Below are 14,347 nucleotides of genomic sequence, written 5' to 3' on the forward strand. Positions count from 1 at the left end.
GCATTCATCGCAGCAAATATCTCGTCTCCCTCATTGTTGCTTGGCGATGCGTGGACTGATTGACAAAGTCTGAACTGGATTACCGCACAACAATTCAACAGAGCCGGCTTCTTATCTGTAAGCCACACTGAGGAAGAGAGGAAACAGTCAAGCACCGGCGTTCAAACAGGTAGAGCATGTACAGACTGCATCTTTTTCAGGGGGAATATCAAATCAACTGTGCAGACAGAAAGATGGAGTGAGAGTGAAAGAGAGAGTGAGGAGGAGTGGGAGAGGGAGAGAGAGAGAGGTCCCCTATCTCCCCCGTTCCTCCTTCTCGTCTCCCGGGAGGGCTGCTTCGCTGAGGTCCTGGCCTCTTGGCTTCCCCTGGGCATCCTGAATGCCCATGCTGAGGGAGGGCTGCTTCGGCGTGACCAAAGGGAAGCAGAGCGAGTAAGAGAGGGACAGAGAGATGGAGAGAACCTGAGAGGACAAGAAGAAGAAAAAAAAAACAGTAAGGAGAGAGAGATAAAGAGGACTCAAAAAACAGAGAAAAAGTGAGAGCGACAGGAAGAAAAAAAAAAAAACTGGTTGAGGGGGGTGGGGGGGTGAGACGAGCGCAGCAGCCCATGGTTTGTCTGGAACAGCCAGCAGCTTCCAGAGCTGGTGTGCAGCAGACTGAAGAGAAGCACGTCTGCCCCAGAGGCAGAGACTGGAAAACAGGATCAAAGAGTCGCCAGGGCAACCTGCATGACACACATTGTATTAAAGCCACACGGTTAATTTGAAAGAGGGAAGGGAAGAAGGGCAGGAGGAGAAGAAAAGGGAAGGCTGAGGTAGCACAGAGTAGAGTATATTTATTAGGAACTCCTGTCTCACTCGGTTAACTTTCCACTCAAAACTTTCTTCAGCTGCTCCACTTTGACTTTGAGCGTTTTTTTCTTTCTTTTCTACTTTGGCTCAACATCAACTGGCTCATCTGCGTTTTTCCCGATTATCTTCCGGTGTCTCAGATTTCCACGGGTCACCTTAAATCACAAATCAACAGACATCGTGAAGAAACTGTTTCCAGAAACAACTTGAACTACATTTCATGCTGATACACGAAGTACTAATGTTACATTGTACGCATATGTACTACGACCTACAGTGCTCGTCTCTGAATGTGTACCCTACAAAACATGAGCTACACGGATCAGTAATTAGTCTATAATATATTTGCACTGTTTAACGAACCCTTAGTCTTTCACACACCCATCATGATTGAACACATCACACTTTTACAATTCAACATTTTCAAGCAAAAGTAATGAAAATGCAAATAACAACTAAGACAATATGGAATGTTTTCAAACTTTAATTGTCATTTTTGACAAAACGCTTGATTGAAAAAAGAAGAAAAAAAAAACAAAAACAAGACTGCAGTGAATGTTTTACAACCTATTTGTGAGCAGACGAGATGTCCAGTGACAGATTTCATTTTTGCATTCAAGCAATCGAATGCACCTATCCATCAAGATTGTAAAAAAAAAAGAAAAAAAAACACTACCAGGCAGATCTCATGTCAGGTACGAAAAAACGGATTAAATCTCTAAAAACCTGACAGAATACTGAACAAAATGACGACAACAGGAATACAAAGCACGCACGGAGGAGGTGTGAACATAATCCGTCGCTCAAGCACACCTTGGGGGGACACATGCACACCTGTGGCACAATGAATATGACTCATCTCAGAGGCGTGGAGACCACACGAGGGGGCAGCCGGACTGAACAATGGCATCTGGGATAAAAACAAAACAGCGAGCAGCAATGGGGACAGAGAGCGGAGCTGGAGTGGAGGGGTTGTGTTGGTTGGGCCGGGGCTGGGATGCGGTGGGGGTCCGCCATGAACAGCAGACAGGGAGGGGTCTTCACAGACAGTTGGAAGGCATTAGGGTGTCGGACAGGGACTTGTCAGATGCAGCTGTTGCTGTGGCTGATTGATAGAGTTTGTATTCCACCCTGTTGGGAGACTGGAGTCGCTAGCATTGAGAGGGATTATGTAAATTCAAGAGGAGAAAAAAAAAAAAAAAATACAGTAAAATCGTAGAAAAAGAAAAACACTGAAATTAAACTAAGTCCATCTCAAATCTACTTCTCGTGGCTGCAGCCAGCTCTGGTCAATCACGGTGGTTCTTTTTCTGTTTTGGTCTTTGATTTTAGTGTGGTATGATATGTGGTATAAAAAATCTGAACGCAGCTCTATGAGATTAACATACAGGGCTAAAAAACATATCAGAAATTGCACATTTATAAAAAAAAGCACTCGTTTCCGCTTCCTCTACATGGTCTCCATAAAGTCACCTAGCGCTTATCACATGATTAGTAGTACTTGCGTGTGGCTGCACAGGAGGGTACACGGCAATATGCTTCGTTTGCATGTACATAATACTCCATGAGATACTGAGACTACACACTATTCAGGTTAGGTATTCAGACACACCGATATGTAACGACCGTACATAACACAAGGCTTTGGACTCCGATCACACGACGACGTTTGCTGTTACCAAGTCAAAAAGGAGAGAAACACTTGACGGCCATACAGTACTTCTCAGTGGAAAGAACATCGAGCGAGTCCACCCCAACATCCTGTAAAGTAATTACTGGAGATGTTAAACATATCTACAGACAACCTGGGCTCCGCTTTGTGTGTGACAGTGTGTGTTCGTGTGTGTGTGTGTGAGAGTGAGAATGTGTGTGTTCGTGCCCGACCGAAGGAATGCCACATGTCCCGCATGCCACTGGTATAATCACAATGGCACAGACAGTAGTAAACAAGATTTCCATTTCTGGCAAAGTTCAAAGATTTTTTTTTTTTAAATCTTTCTTGACAAACTGCTTTGACATTGGGTGTGTTTCACGGCAGCTCTCCCCTGTCGGGTCGCAGTGGCCGACTTGTGCCCGCGCTCTTCCGATTTGAGAAACGAGAGCGCAGTGAAGGGAGGATGGCGTTCGATACGCTTCTGATGGAGAAGAGGCCGACATCCGCTGTGTTTTTCTGGCGTGTGCATGTCTGTGTTTGTGCGTGTGTGCGTGTGTATGTGTGTGTGCATGGGCACCAGCAGGATGTTGTCATTTCCTTGTCGTTAGCCGCTAATGTCTCTTAGCATTAGCAGGGTTAGCATCATATCCTTGCAGGCTCTGTGTCTTTGTCCTCCAACAGGCTAATGAACTGGCCGAAGCTCTCCTTGGCTGCCTCCAAGTTGTCAGTGGTGCTTCCCTCCAGGATCCAGCGTTTCCCTCTGGCCAGCGGCTCCAGCTCAAAGTACTTCTTGACCTGTCGGCAGAAACAAAAGGCATGGAATCAGCAGGAATTAATTACTAGTCAGGGTTTTTGTGGGATAACTTTTAAATATCTGCTATTCTTCATTGAACTTCAAATTAGCAGGTATATCACTCAAACCAGGCACCATTAGAGGTCAGTTTTCATGTCAGGAAAACACAACTCAACACCTCCAAACATGTAGAGGGAAGTAGCAAGTATTATCTTGTGCCTCATTAATGCGTGGGACTGAAAACCTGCAGGTTTTTGTCTGCCACATTATAGAAGTGTGTGGTCAGTTCATGACTCAGCTAAACAGGAGTGAGGACCAGGATTATCATTTTTTATCTTTTTATTTTGACCGCTGTGTTAAGAAAAGCCCTGGTTTAGCTGTTGCATTACAGTTTTCAGAGGCCCAGAACATAAAAAAAGCATAAAAGAAAGAGCCATTTGTATCATTCCTACCCACAATTCAATTAGTTCTCTGTGCAAAGTATGTTTCCTTCCACAGTCAATCACAAATGCATGAAGCCACAGCCTTGGAATTGCCCAAGCACATCTTTGTGTTCAGAATGCAACCAAAGTTAACGAATAAATACAAATACACTATAAACTATATGAAATTAAATTAAAAAAACGATTCTTCTAAATATGTGGCTTGGCAATGCACTTTGTAAAACTTGATTATAAAGTTCATATGTTGGCTTTTGGCTGCTCATGATAGTGAGGGTGCGGTGAGGTTTGGGTGGGTGGGAGAGAACCAGAACCAGCTGCTACGTAAAAACAAATCTCAACCGAGGGAGACGATGTCTACGACCTCCACTCAAAGTACTGCAGGTTGTTAGGGTCCCTGACATCTCCAAGCTTAGAGTAATGGAAGCAATTTTGTTTGCCCGATGTGAACAGAGTTCAGCCATCTCCTCCTGTTTGTCTGATCGCCAGCGAAGACAGTACAAAGACAAATGTGTGCAGTCTGCAGCCGGAAGAAAGGAAAAGGAAACTAATTTATCTGATGCAATAAGATGACATTTTACCACCACGGTTATTTTGTCGGTCTCGTGTCCAGTTTGACAGTTTGTTTGTAAAGGTTTAAAGTAATGTGTCTCTCACACTGATCAAATAATAATGTGTACAGATGCAGGAATAATCATGTATTGTAAGTATCCATAATTACCCCATTAGAAATGATTAAAATGTAACGGCATTTTCCCTCAGTTATCTCTACGTGTTGAAATATGAAGAGCTCGACGATACACATACTTTAAAGTAGACCATTTTCTTTTTGTTTCTTGTACTAATTATTCTAACCTGGTCACACTGTTAAAGCACACAGACCGAAAAGGAGACCTTAATCAATAATTGCGAAAATACCAAAGCCGTGAAGCCATTTCGAACATTGCATGCATAGTCATTAAGACTTTAATCACACATGAAGATAGCATTTCTACATATTTCTGCAAATAAAAAAGCAAAGGTTGATGACCGATCCAATTCTAAAAATCAAAATAGCAGCTAACCTCAGTATTCTGAATGGGTGTTTTCCCAATGCAAGTAGACAAACACATTTTGTGCGCCCCATAAATTGCAGCAAATCCACACAGGTGTCCGTCACACCGTCGGATGACTTCAACTTCAAGTGAAATTGCATTTGTCTAGACTGGGCTAGGCTGTCTAGCTGTGCCATGGTGTGTGGCATGAAGAGGATAGGGAGGAGGAGGAGGAGGAGGAGGAGGAGGGGGAGGAGGGGGAGGAGGGGGTATTCTTTGTGTCTGCTCAAATCCAGCCAGCCATGCCAGTGAGCTGGAGAGTGAGCGCCGTCTCTGCCCCTCAGCCGAATCTCTGTCCGGGTGTAATGTGAGTTTAATGACAGATTAAGTCACCTCAACCGCGTTTGGCTCAGAGGCCTGGCTAGAAAGACGAGCGGACCCAAACAGTGTTAACAAATCTGTCTGGGTAACTTGAGCTGCCCTAGTCCAGGCTCTCGCCCCAAACCTAGACTGTAGACGATGCGGCTGGCTGCCTGTCTGGCTGGCTGGCTCACTTGTCTGCCTGTAGCCAAGGCCCTCTTCTGGAAGCCCCTGGCCCCTGCACTAGCAGACTGTCAAAAGGCCAGCAGTGACCTCTTTGCAAGTGCAGACAGGCTCAAGCTTCTCTCACTTCCCCTCTCTGCCCCGTAGGCCAGCAGAACACACCCGGGGGCATCTCACGGTGTGGCGAATGCCTTCTATCCTCGGCCCGATCAGACAACTGATCTTACCGACGACACCAGATGGCTTGCCCAGTTTTCAGTGCAGCTTTACAGTTGTGCATTCGTGAAAACACGAGTAGCCTGATATACCAGAGAAACCACCCGCTTAATACCCAGTTGGTATGAACACACATGTCATCGAAAGGACGCGCACAATCCTGAGATTGTAATCTCACAACAGGCGGACGGACATGGAGCCGGAGAAACGCTGTCTCAGTGTTACTTGACTGAAGGAACCCCATGACCTGATAGCCGGGTGCACCCACACTGGCAGTCAGCAGTGAGGCCCAAACCAGTTTCTCTGAGATTAAGTCCTCCTAAGCACACTTATGCTTGCTTAAAGAATTGCGTGAGGCAGTGGGAAGGGTAAGCCACACAAGACACGGGTTGCCAGATGGCTCCTAAGATGACCACTGGGTCATCCAGTCTAGCTTCTTCTAGGTCATACAGACTGGGGGCCTCGTCTTGTGCATGGGAGAAAGCGGCTTATACATGCATATGGGTGTCAAAAAAATCTTTAATCACCTGTGCCTGCGTCGACTATATTTCTGCTGCTGGGAGAGCCAGAAAACTCAGGGGGACAGAATCCTCTGGTGACGGGGCCCCAATAGTTACAGTGACTTCTGAGCCCGACTAGCAGTTCACAATGGACAACGCAATAAGATGCATTTTTCAATGAATTCTTATGACATCATTTATTACGGTTATAGCCTGCATTACTGTGTTATTCAATTCCAAGAATAACTGACGAACATTATATTACACTGACATTAAAATAGCATGAAATAACATTCTCAAAGGTGGTCGGACTGGTCAATTTCAAACATAGTTTTAATAGATTTTTTTGAATAGAAATAATGGTTTAGGTTGTTTTAAACATTAACTCACACTTAGAAATATGTAAATAGTTGATTGTAAATTGATAAATGATGAAAAATAAAAATAAGTGTTCAAGCATACAACCGATTTGGTCGAGATTGGAAAATGCACATAAAGGAAGTAAGTTTTTCGGTTTTTTTGTGTGTGTGTGTGTTTTTTTTTTATTACTGTTGGAAATCAGTATCTATCACCTTCTAAGGTAGTTGTGGAACTGAACCCACAATAAACTTGGCAAACAACACTAATCTTCCACTACACAGAATACATTTTTTTTCAAAGCGTGAACTCATTAAAGAGACAATTTATACTTTATGCGAAATGACTTTCATTAGAGATGTATTGTTAGGTTTGCTCATTTGTGACCAAGCGTCTGCAGGGAGTGGCTGCACAGCTTGTCAGCTAAGCGTAAGCTCCTACCCTGGTAAGCCTTCTTCAGGCTCCTTAAGACAGCGGATGGGCATGAATGGCACGTGCATCCAGCTGCTCCCTGACCTATGCCAGATTACTACATGCGATGGTCACTGTTGGCATCATGTCATGTCAAGAGGATATCCTGGCAGAATAAAAAAAGAGCTTTGGCGGATGTCTATTGTCAGCAGGGCCCTGCTCCGGCCTCTTGACCAACTAAACACACTGTGGAGGCAGAGACAGAGAAAAGAGAAGGCCTGACTGGATGAAGGAGATGAGTCCTGATGCCAAGTTCTAGTCATGGAAGTGCATAATGTTGGCTGCTGAGCATATACGTGAAAACAGATGACAGATCTATCATACCTCACAAATTTATATTCTCTGCTTTGCAGGATTCAAACTAGAAAGCAGGTGGTATTGTACTCCAATGCTCTTTAAATTAAAAAAAGGTTATCTACACAGCCTCAAATTATAGTCACATTTACACCTACAGGTATAGGCTTCCTTTGTGCAAACAACGTCACGGTTGCAGCCGACAGATTCCAGTAACCGGCACACGTTTGTCGTGTTTGCAACAATGATTTGTTTCCATGGAGCATTCTCCTTATTTTATCTGTGTGTCTCCAACAGTCATTTCTGACGTTTGTGCCGAGTAATTCGTGTTAAGTGCCCTTCTCAAGGCTGTGATGGCAGAGGTCCAAGGTAACAGGCTACGCTCCTGCCATGTTTAGGATCTCTCTGATAAAAAGACCCGCGGTTCAGTGCACTTACGCTATGTATGCGTGTTTGAGAAATCTAAAGTTAGTTCTAGCATTCTTGCAGAGGTTAAAAGCAAAGCCAGATGTAACAGACGCAAGTTTGTTGGATGCACTCCTGAAACGGATCAGTATCGTAAAAGAAAGTTAAATGACCTGTGCTGTCAACTCTCAATTTCTCATCCAGGGCAGGATTTTCTTTTCTTTTTTTCCCCCCGTCAAGTCTGGCTCTTGCAGTTGCCTCAGGATCCAAAAATATGATAAAATATTGAAACTAAAGTCAATAATATCAAATAATAATAATAATCTCTTCCTGTTTAAGTAATAAGATCATAAAAGGGAGAACAGGAAACTTTCACTTGAGAAGAGTTTGCCTTTCAGCAATGTTTAAAAAAAAAAAAAAAACCCAACAAAACAAAAAGTGAAGCTGATAAAAAAAGACTCACTAACAGATTATCAAGCACTTTTTCCTGCAGGCTAAAAAACGATCAGAAATGATCTGTGGAGCACGGAGAGCTTTACTTACTAAACTCACTGGAGAAGCAATGATTTTAGCCCTGAGGTTTTCATTTGGATAAACTTCAGCCAGGGCCCCTTTTCAACAAAAATAACATCCTTTATTCACAGTCTTAAGAGCATGTGTGTAGAAAACGACCCATGGGAAAGGCAGCAGAAAGCAGCCAAACACATATTTATGTGTATTTAGGCATCAAGTATTTGAGGGAATTAAAACAACTGTGCCTCATAAAAATAGAAGATACAGCCTCTTATGCCCTTGTTCCAATATCTACCATGACCACATGTCTATCCTGCTTCACTGTCATGTGTCAAAACCTCACCACACGAGTAAGCCATATAACTGGAGAAGGAAGCATTAGGGGGTCTCTGAACTAGGGGAAAGTGGCATACTCAAATATCCAAGACAATCAATTACACCATCCCTTGACATGGTGGCCCCTGTGAAAATATCAGTCACTTGGAAAGTGGCCCACACTGGCGACTGCACTGAAATGGGAGGGGATATGTGAGATCCACTTACCATATAATAGATATGCCTTTGTTTGCTTTTCCGGCTTACCTAAAGAGCCTTAAAGACATGCGGAAAGCCCGGAGGTCCCCAAGAGAGGTACACATGGGGAAAAAAACAAACATTGCGCCACAAACTGTGGGGAGGTGTCGAATGAAACAGCCACACCGGCCAGTAAGTAAAACCTAAATCCTATTTAGGCAAGGCTGTAACACCTTGGGGCACTGGATACAAGGTTTTACATCTGAGGGGATTACTGTCTCCGAGCTTAACCCAAGGTAGATAATGACGTGATCGTCTGTTAGGTGAAAGTTCTACCTGCAGGTGGGGCGCATGACGGGGCCACATTTGTTTCCAGATTATATCAAATGAGGACTTCAGGACGTCCCTCTGAATTTCGTGGCACGGCACAGAGAGAGATGCGGACAAATCTACAGCAAGTACACTGGAAGGAAAAGCTTCATGTGATGTCCCACAGTGACAAATATTCTCCTTGCTTCCTCATTCTTGTCTTTAAAAATACATCTGGTTTGGCTGGCGTATTTTTGGAGGAGGGAGAAAAGGAAGCAATTGGCTCAGACCAAAAAGCCAATTGTCAATAAGAAAGGGTGCACAGTGGTTGTTACACACACAAATGTTGTAATTGCAGCACTGCCCACAATTAGGTCATTGCGGTGGTTTGCGGGTGCCCATGCAGAACCAAGCAGCGCGGCTTACGAGCAAATTCAGAAAAGAAATGCATGTACAAGCTTAAAGGAATCCATGTCGACAAAAAAATATAATAAAAAGGACTAAAAAAAACTAAAGTCTGAGCATGGAGAAAAAAAGGGAGTGGGGGAAAAAAGACAGAAAGATATGGACTTTCACTTTAGTCCTTCCTTTCGCTGTGGAAACCATCCAGGCCAAGCCAGCACGTAAAAGCCATAAGAACCAGGCCACAGTTGTAGAACTGTTGGACCAGGGGATTTGGCAGGCAACAAATTCAAACTTCAGTCCCCATGTCACAGTGCAAAAACTGAGCTGCCTTCAGATTTACTATCCTGTTCCACTCAGGTGGGACCACGGGTCTCCCTCAGGCTCAGCTCAGTGCAGGTTCAAAGTGATTCACTTGCGGTGCACTTCTCTTCAAAGCCAACTGACCACTGCCAGATCAGAACCTGTCCTCGGAGGAGCTGTAAATCTAGTAAGACAGTACAGAGGACTTTCTTTCCGACCTTAACACTAACACAGAGGTATTTTTTTTTTATTATTCCTGCAGCAGATCAGATGACTCCCACAATACTGGCTGCAGTTACCTGGATGAATGACCCAACGCCTCAAGTCTCACAGTGGCAACAGCAGATGCAGCGTGTTTGTTGAACACACGTTTACTTAAACATTGGGGATGAGGATTCAATAATAGTTTCAGAAGAATCGTCCCGTTATTGTATTATATTATATTATTATCGTTCTGCAAAATGCTATTCAGTGCATCTGTTGCTGATCAATAATTCTAAGCAACCATTAAACGAGTATTATTATTATTATTTTCTCTCTTTTACTATTAAAAGAGAGAGAAAAAACTGATAGGCCCATTTGCTCAAATAGGATTATTTAAATTGGCAGCATGCGTTTCTGTTAACCGTAAGATCTTAAAATACATTTCTCTTTGGGTCAGGTTCCTGAAGGGTCAGAAACGTGGCCATGTTGCAGACTAGAAACATGAATGACATTTTCTATAGTTAGAGTTGGGGGTGTGGGGCAAAGAGGAAGGAAAACATCCGTCCTTGTGTGGGTTGAAAAAATAATTGGCAGGTTCAGTAGCCGGGACACGGCCCCTGCACCAGAGGTTGACCTGCAGGACACGAGGAACAGTCTGTGGGATCAGAATATCGGGGATGTGTGTGTAGTGGGGGAGGTGGGGTGCCCGTGTTTGCCTTGCTTTATTACAGATTTACAGTAACTCAATCTATTAAAGGCCAAGAGCTCCCTGACAAGGAACATCTGGTATGTGGAACTTGAACGGGTGAGCTGGCGTCCTGCCCATGCTCCCTGCTGCAGGGGCCAATGCACCAGCACCTTCCCTCAAGCCCCCCCCCACTCCCTCTCCCCTTCTTGTGAAGAGGGCTGCCTTGCCGTAGCAGCCCACACAGAGGGCCCTCAAAGCCCAGGAGGTCCGTTACAAGACACCCCTCCTCCTCCAGGACCCCCCTCGTGGGACCCTCCACCCCTTTCACTTGGTGGGGCCCTCCTTTCACGCTCCAGTCCTGACAGTTGACCAGCTTTAAAGCTGCAGCGGGCCCCCGCTTTAGCACACAGCACGCGGCATTACAATCAAAGTGCTCCCCTTCTGCAAAAGATTTAAACCATGCGTCAAGTTGGAGTGCACACACACACACACACACAGACGGAGACACACACCGTCATATGCCATGGGACCAGCATATTTGAAATTTAAGGTTCCTGGGTTTTCTCACCTTTTCTGCCTTGCATACCTTCCACTTTCTGTAATCATGACCACATCTTCACATTGTTTCTATGTATGCTTAAGCACGTGTACATGTTTGTGTGTGTTTTGTAAATTAATCACAGAGGTTTCTTTTTGTTTTCAATGGTAGATGGAAACAAAGCGGAAAAATTGGGCAAAAGACGAATCATAAAAGAAAGTATATAATGAAACCAAGGCTTATTTGTCCGAAACACACAAAACACATTCCTTAGCACCTTTTTCCAGCTGATTTCAGTTTGCTCTAACTATTTACTAATCATGGTGTACATCACTCTTCCCAAATTAAATCTGTTAAATCCACACGTCGGCGGTGTCTGTGTGTACGCATAGTTGCAGTGCCTCCCGGGCTCAGCATCAAACGTAAGATTTGATGTACTTTAGGAGATGTGTTTATTTTTTTTATGCACTATTAATTCCTTCTGTTACAGAACTGCTTCTGGCTGGTTTTAACCACTACCAGGAAATCAAGAGTGTACAGCCAATGATCTGGCCCAGCCCAGGCGAAAGTGGACCAAGCCACGGCATTAACAAACATTTTCATACCGCAATAGCAGTTATGGATGAAAGCTGTCCCATGTGCTCCTTCCTTTCCAGTTAATCACACCGAAACTCAATATGGACCAATGGGAGCGAGGTGACTGACGAGTGAGTTGTGGATGAAACTTTTCACAATACCACATTTGTAAAACATTTTGATGCAATGAACAAAACTTTTAGCGAAAAAAAAAAATGTCATTTTCCAGTCTTGTCCAAAGGGTAAGTTTCAATGGATGCAAAACTCCATGCAAGAGAACCCCCAGAGGTTTCCAGCGTTTGATCCCTGTGAGTCAGCAATGGAACCTGGGGGTCAAATCACATGCTGAATAGGCTTTTCGGAAGTCCTGTCCTGGCTAGTGGCGGCCGGCCGTCCGACCCTGCTTGACCAGCAGACAAAGGGAGAGCACTGACCACAATTGGGAATGGGAGGGGGGGGGATTCTTTTCTCCTCCAATGGAAAGTCCAGCCCTGAATAGGGTCTGGCTGGCTGAATTGTGTTCCACACCAGTTTTGAGAGTGAGGACCCACTGGGGTCAGGGTTCAGCAGCATTTGACGCGAGCTGTGGGAAAAGGCGAGCACGGTGCCCACACAACCTGCCGACTGCCCTCTCACCCACGGTGCCCCTTAACCTCCCCAAGGGACAGACCACCAGCCCAGGGATGACAGGATGAGAAAGGCTGTATTGGTGGGAAAGGGAAACAAAAGTGGAGATGAAGGTGGGCGGGAGGGCTGCACTGGCAGGACGGACAAAGATGTAAGAGAGATAAACCATCAAAGAAACGAGAGGTTTCTAAGTAGCTTCACATATTGTGCTCCGAAGGTCTAGCGCACATTCTCTAGAGGGTAATCAATATGTGCTGCTTGACTGGTTTTCCAAACCTTGCCTCCCAAGGTGGGATGGACGAAGCATTGGGTACAAGTCTGCGAGATGCAGCCCTTTTTTGTGTAACACACACACACCGCACACACACACAAACAGAGAGTTAATAGACGCTACGAAACTGTGTGCTACAATACTTAGGCAGGCATATCACCTAGTTTAAACATCTGGACTCGCAAGTCCATAGACAAACCAATAGTGCAGTGCAGACATGAGGCCATCAAGTAAGACTGTCGCTCAGCATACGGTGACTGGCAGTTGCTAATAACCTTCCTGCAACTTTGTTACCTTCCATGACCTGAAAGAAGATATGATAACCAGGCAGGAGTCAGGCACTTTGTCCTGTATGCATAATGCAAAAGTGTTTCCTTACTTTCTAGCCACCACCAAAGGCGATTTTCTTTTGTCCTATTTGTTAAGAAACAGGAAGTTTAAACCCTGCTTCAATTACCAGTTTACTAACTTCACACCTGCAAGAAATACTGTACTAATGATACGAGGAGCACCACACGCACTACCCCAAGGTTATAGCACTACAAACACCGCGGTATTGGTTGGGATGAAACAGCTTTCACACATCTCTGCATTGTGTTACATTATTACAGGATCAAATTGAGATTGTAATAAAAGGCTGAACGCCAAACTGGCTGCCATTTAAAGACAGCTTGATTTAATTGCAACAGTTTAATGTTTTGTCAGAAAATCAAGCTGTTAATGCTGTGCTTTATCGGGGAAGATAGTCATCTCATTGCACATGGTGAGGGCCACTTGCTGGTTGGAGACACCTCTTAAAAAAAGTATCACGCGCTGCTTTACATGGAATGTCACACTTTGGGACTGCCATTCATTTCACCTCATCAACTGACAGGAGGGAACTGAAAACACGCTCATGAACTACAACGCATCTCCTGCAAATCCGTGCAAATTGTTCGTGAATACCTCTGGGGAAGATTCTGATTTGTCTTTGATCTCTTTTTTTGCTCCTTGGGTAATCGACCAAGAGTCCACATTAAAAACATTGAAGCATGCAATAATTCATAACTACCGACGATGCAATAACATAAAAATCCTCCAGTGAAGTTTTGAAGAATACTATATTGGTGGTGTTTTACTAAGATAACACGAGAACTGTGCAATGCCACAAACAGTACTTTTCCATCAGCTGATTCATAACTTCGGTTTCCCAAACCAAATGATCCTGTTTGTGCACTGTGAAATAACATGAACCTTAATTATGACAAGCATTCGTTAACTCTGTTAAATCTGTTAGTTGCTACTTGCGTCAAAAACGGGAAGTTAAAAATTACTCATAAAACCGAACATCAAAAGAATAACAGGCAGAGGAGTGGGAAGTGCACTCACATTAGTATTTATCTGGGGAGAATTTGCCCTCATTTAAAAGGCTGACACCTTGTAAAGAAACAGCGGCACTGGACTGATTTATCTTAGTTAGACATGCACATCAGAGGACATCTAAACGTTTTGTATTCATGTGCTGGAAATATGTATTCTGAAGAGAAAATGGTACTGCACATCAGTGATGAACACTCAATACATCGGTGGATATTTCCTGGAATATTACAGTGAGAGAACACCTCTTTTTACACTGTTGACATGTCCAGGGCCAACTTGAGCTTGGCTTTCAGTACATCGTTACATTGTTGTCAATATTGTTTATATAATGTGGCCATAGAGTCATTTTGCACTTGGCTAAAAATGAGGGACAGAGCTCAGCAAGGTCACCTGCTCCTCATCCGTTTTTTCCACTGTAGCCGGCAACTCACAAGTCGGGGGTTGGTGAGGGGGAGTCGGGGGTGGGGAGGTTTGGTTGCTGACCG

The 14,347-nt window shown here is 44.3% G+C and overlaps 1 protein-coding gene across 2 annotated transcripts in view; it reads right to left on the bottom strand.

The window, feature by feature from the left end:
* Positions 1-1,339: 1,339 nt before the first annotated feature.
* Positions 1,340-14,347, bottom strand: part of arl15a (ADP-ribosylation factor-like 15a) — a 95,306-nt gene continuing 82,298 nt past the window's right edge. For both annotated transcript variants that reach the window (XM_084024862.1, XM_084024863.1), the window contains exon 5: positions 1,340-3,301. In XM_084024862.1, the coding sequence (XP_083880988.1) occupies positions 3,149-3,301 (153 nt within the window). In that variant the 3' untranslated portion in view covers positions 1,340-3,148. The remainder of the gene's footprint in view (positions 3,302-14,347) is intronic.

The sequence above is a fragment of the Eutrigla gurnardus genome (assembly GCF_963514095.1).
Source record: "Eutrigla gurnardus genome assembly, chromosome: 13".
Classification (NCBI taxonomy): domain Eukaryota; kingdom Metazoa; phylum Chordata; class Actinopteri; order Perciformes; family Triglidae; genus Eutrigla; species Eutrigla gurnardus.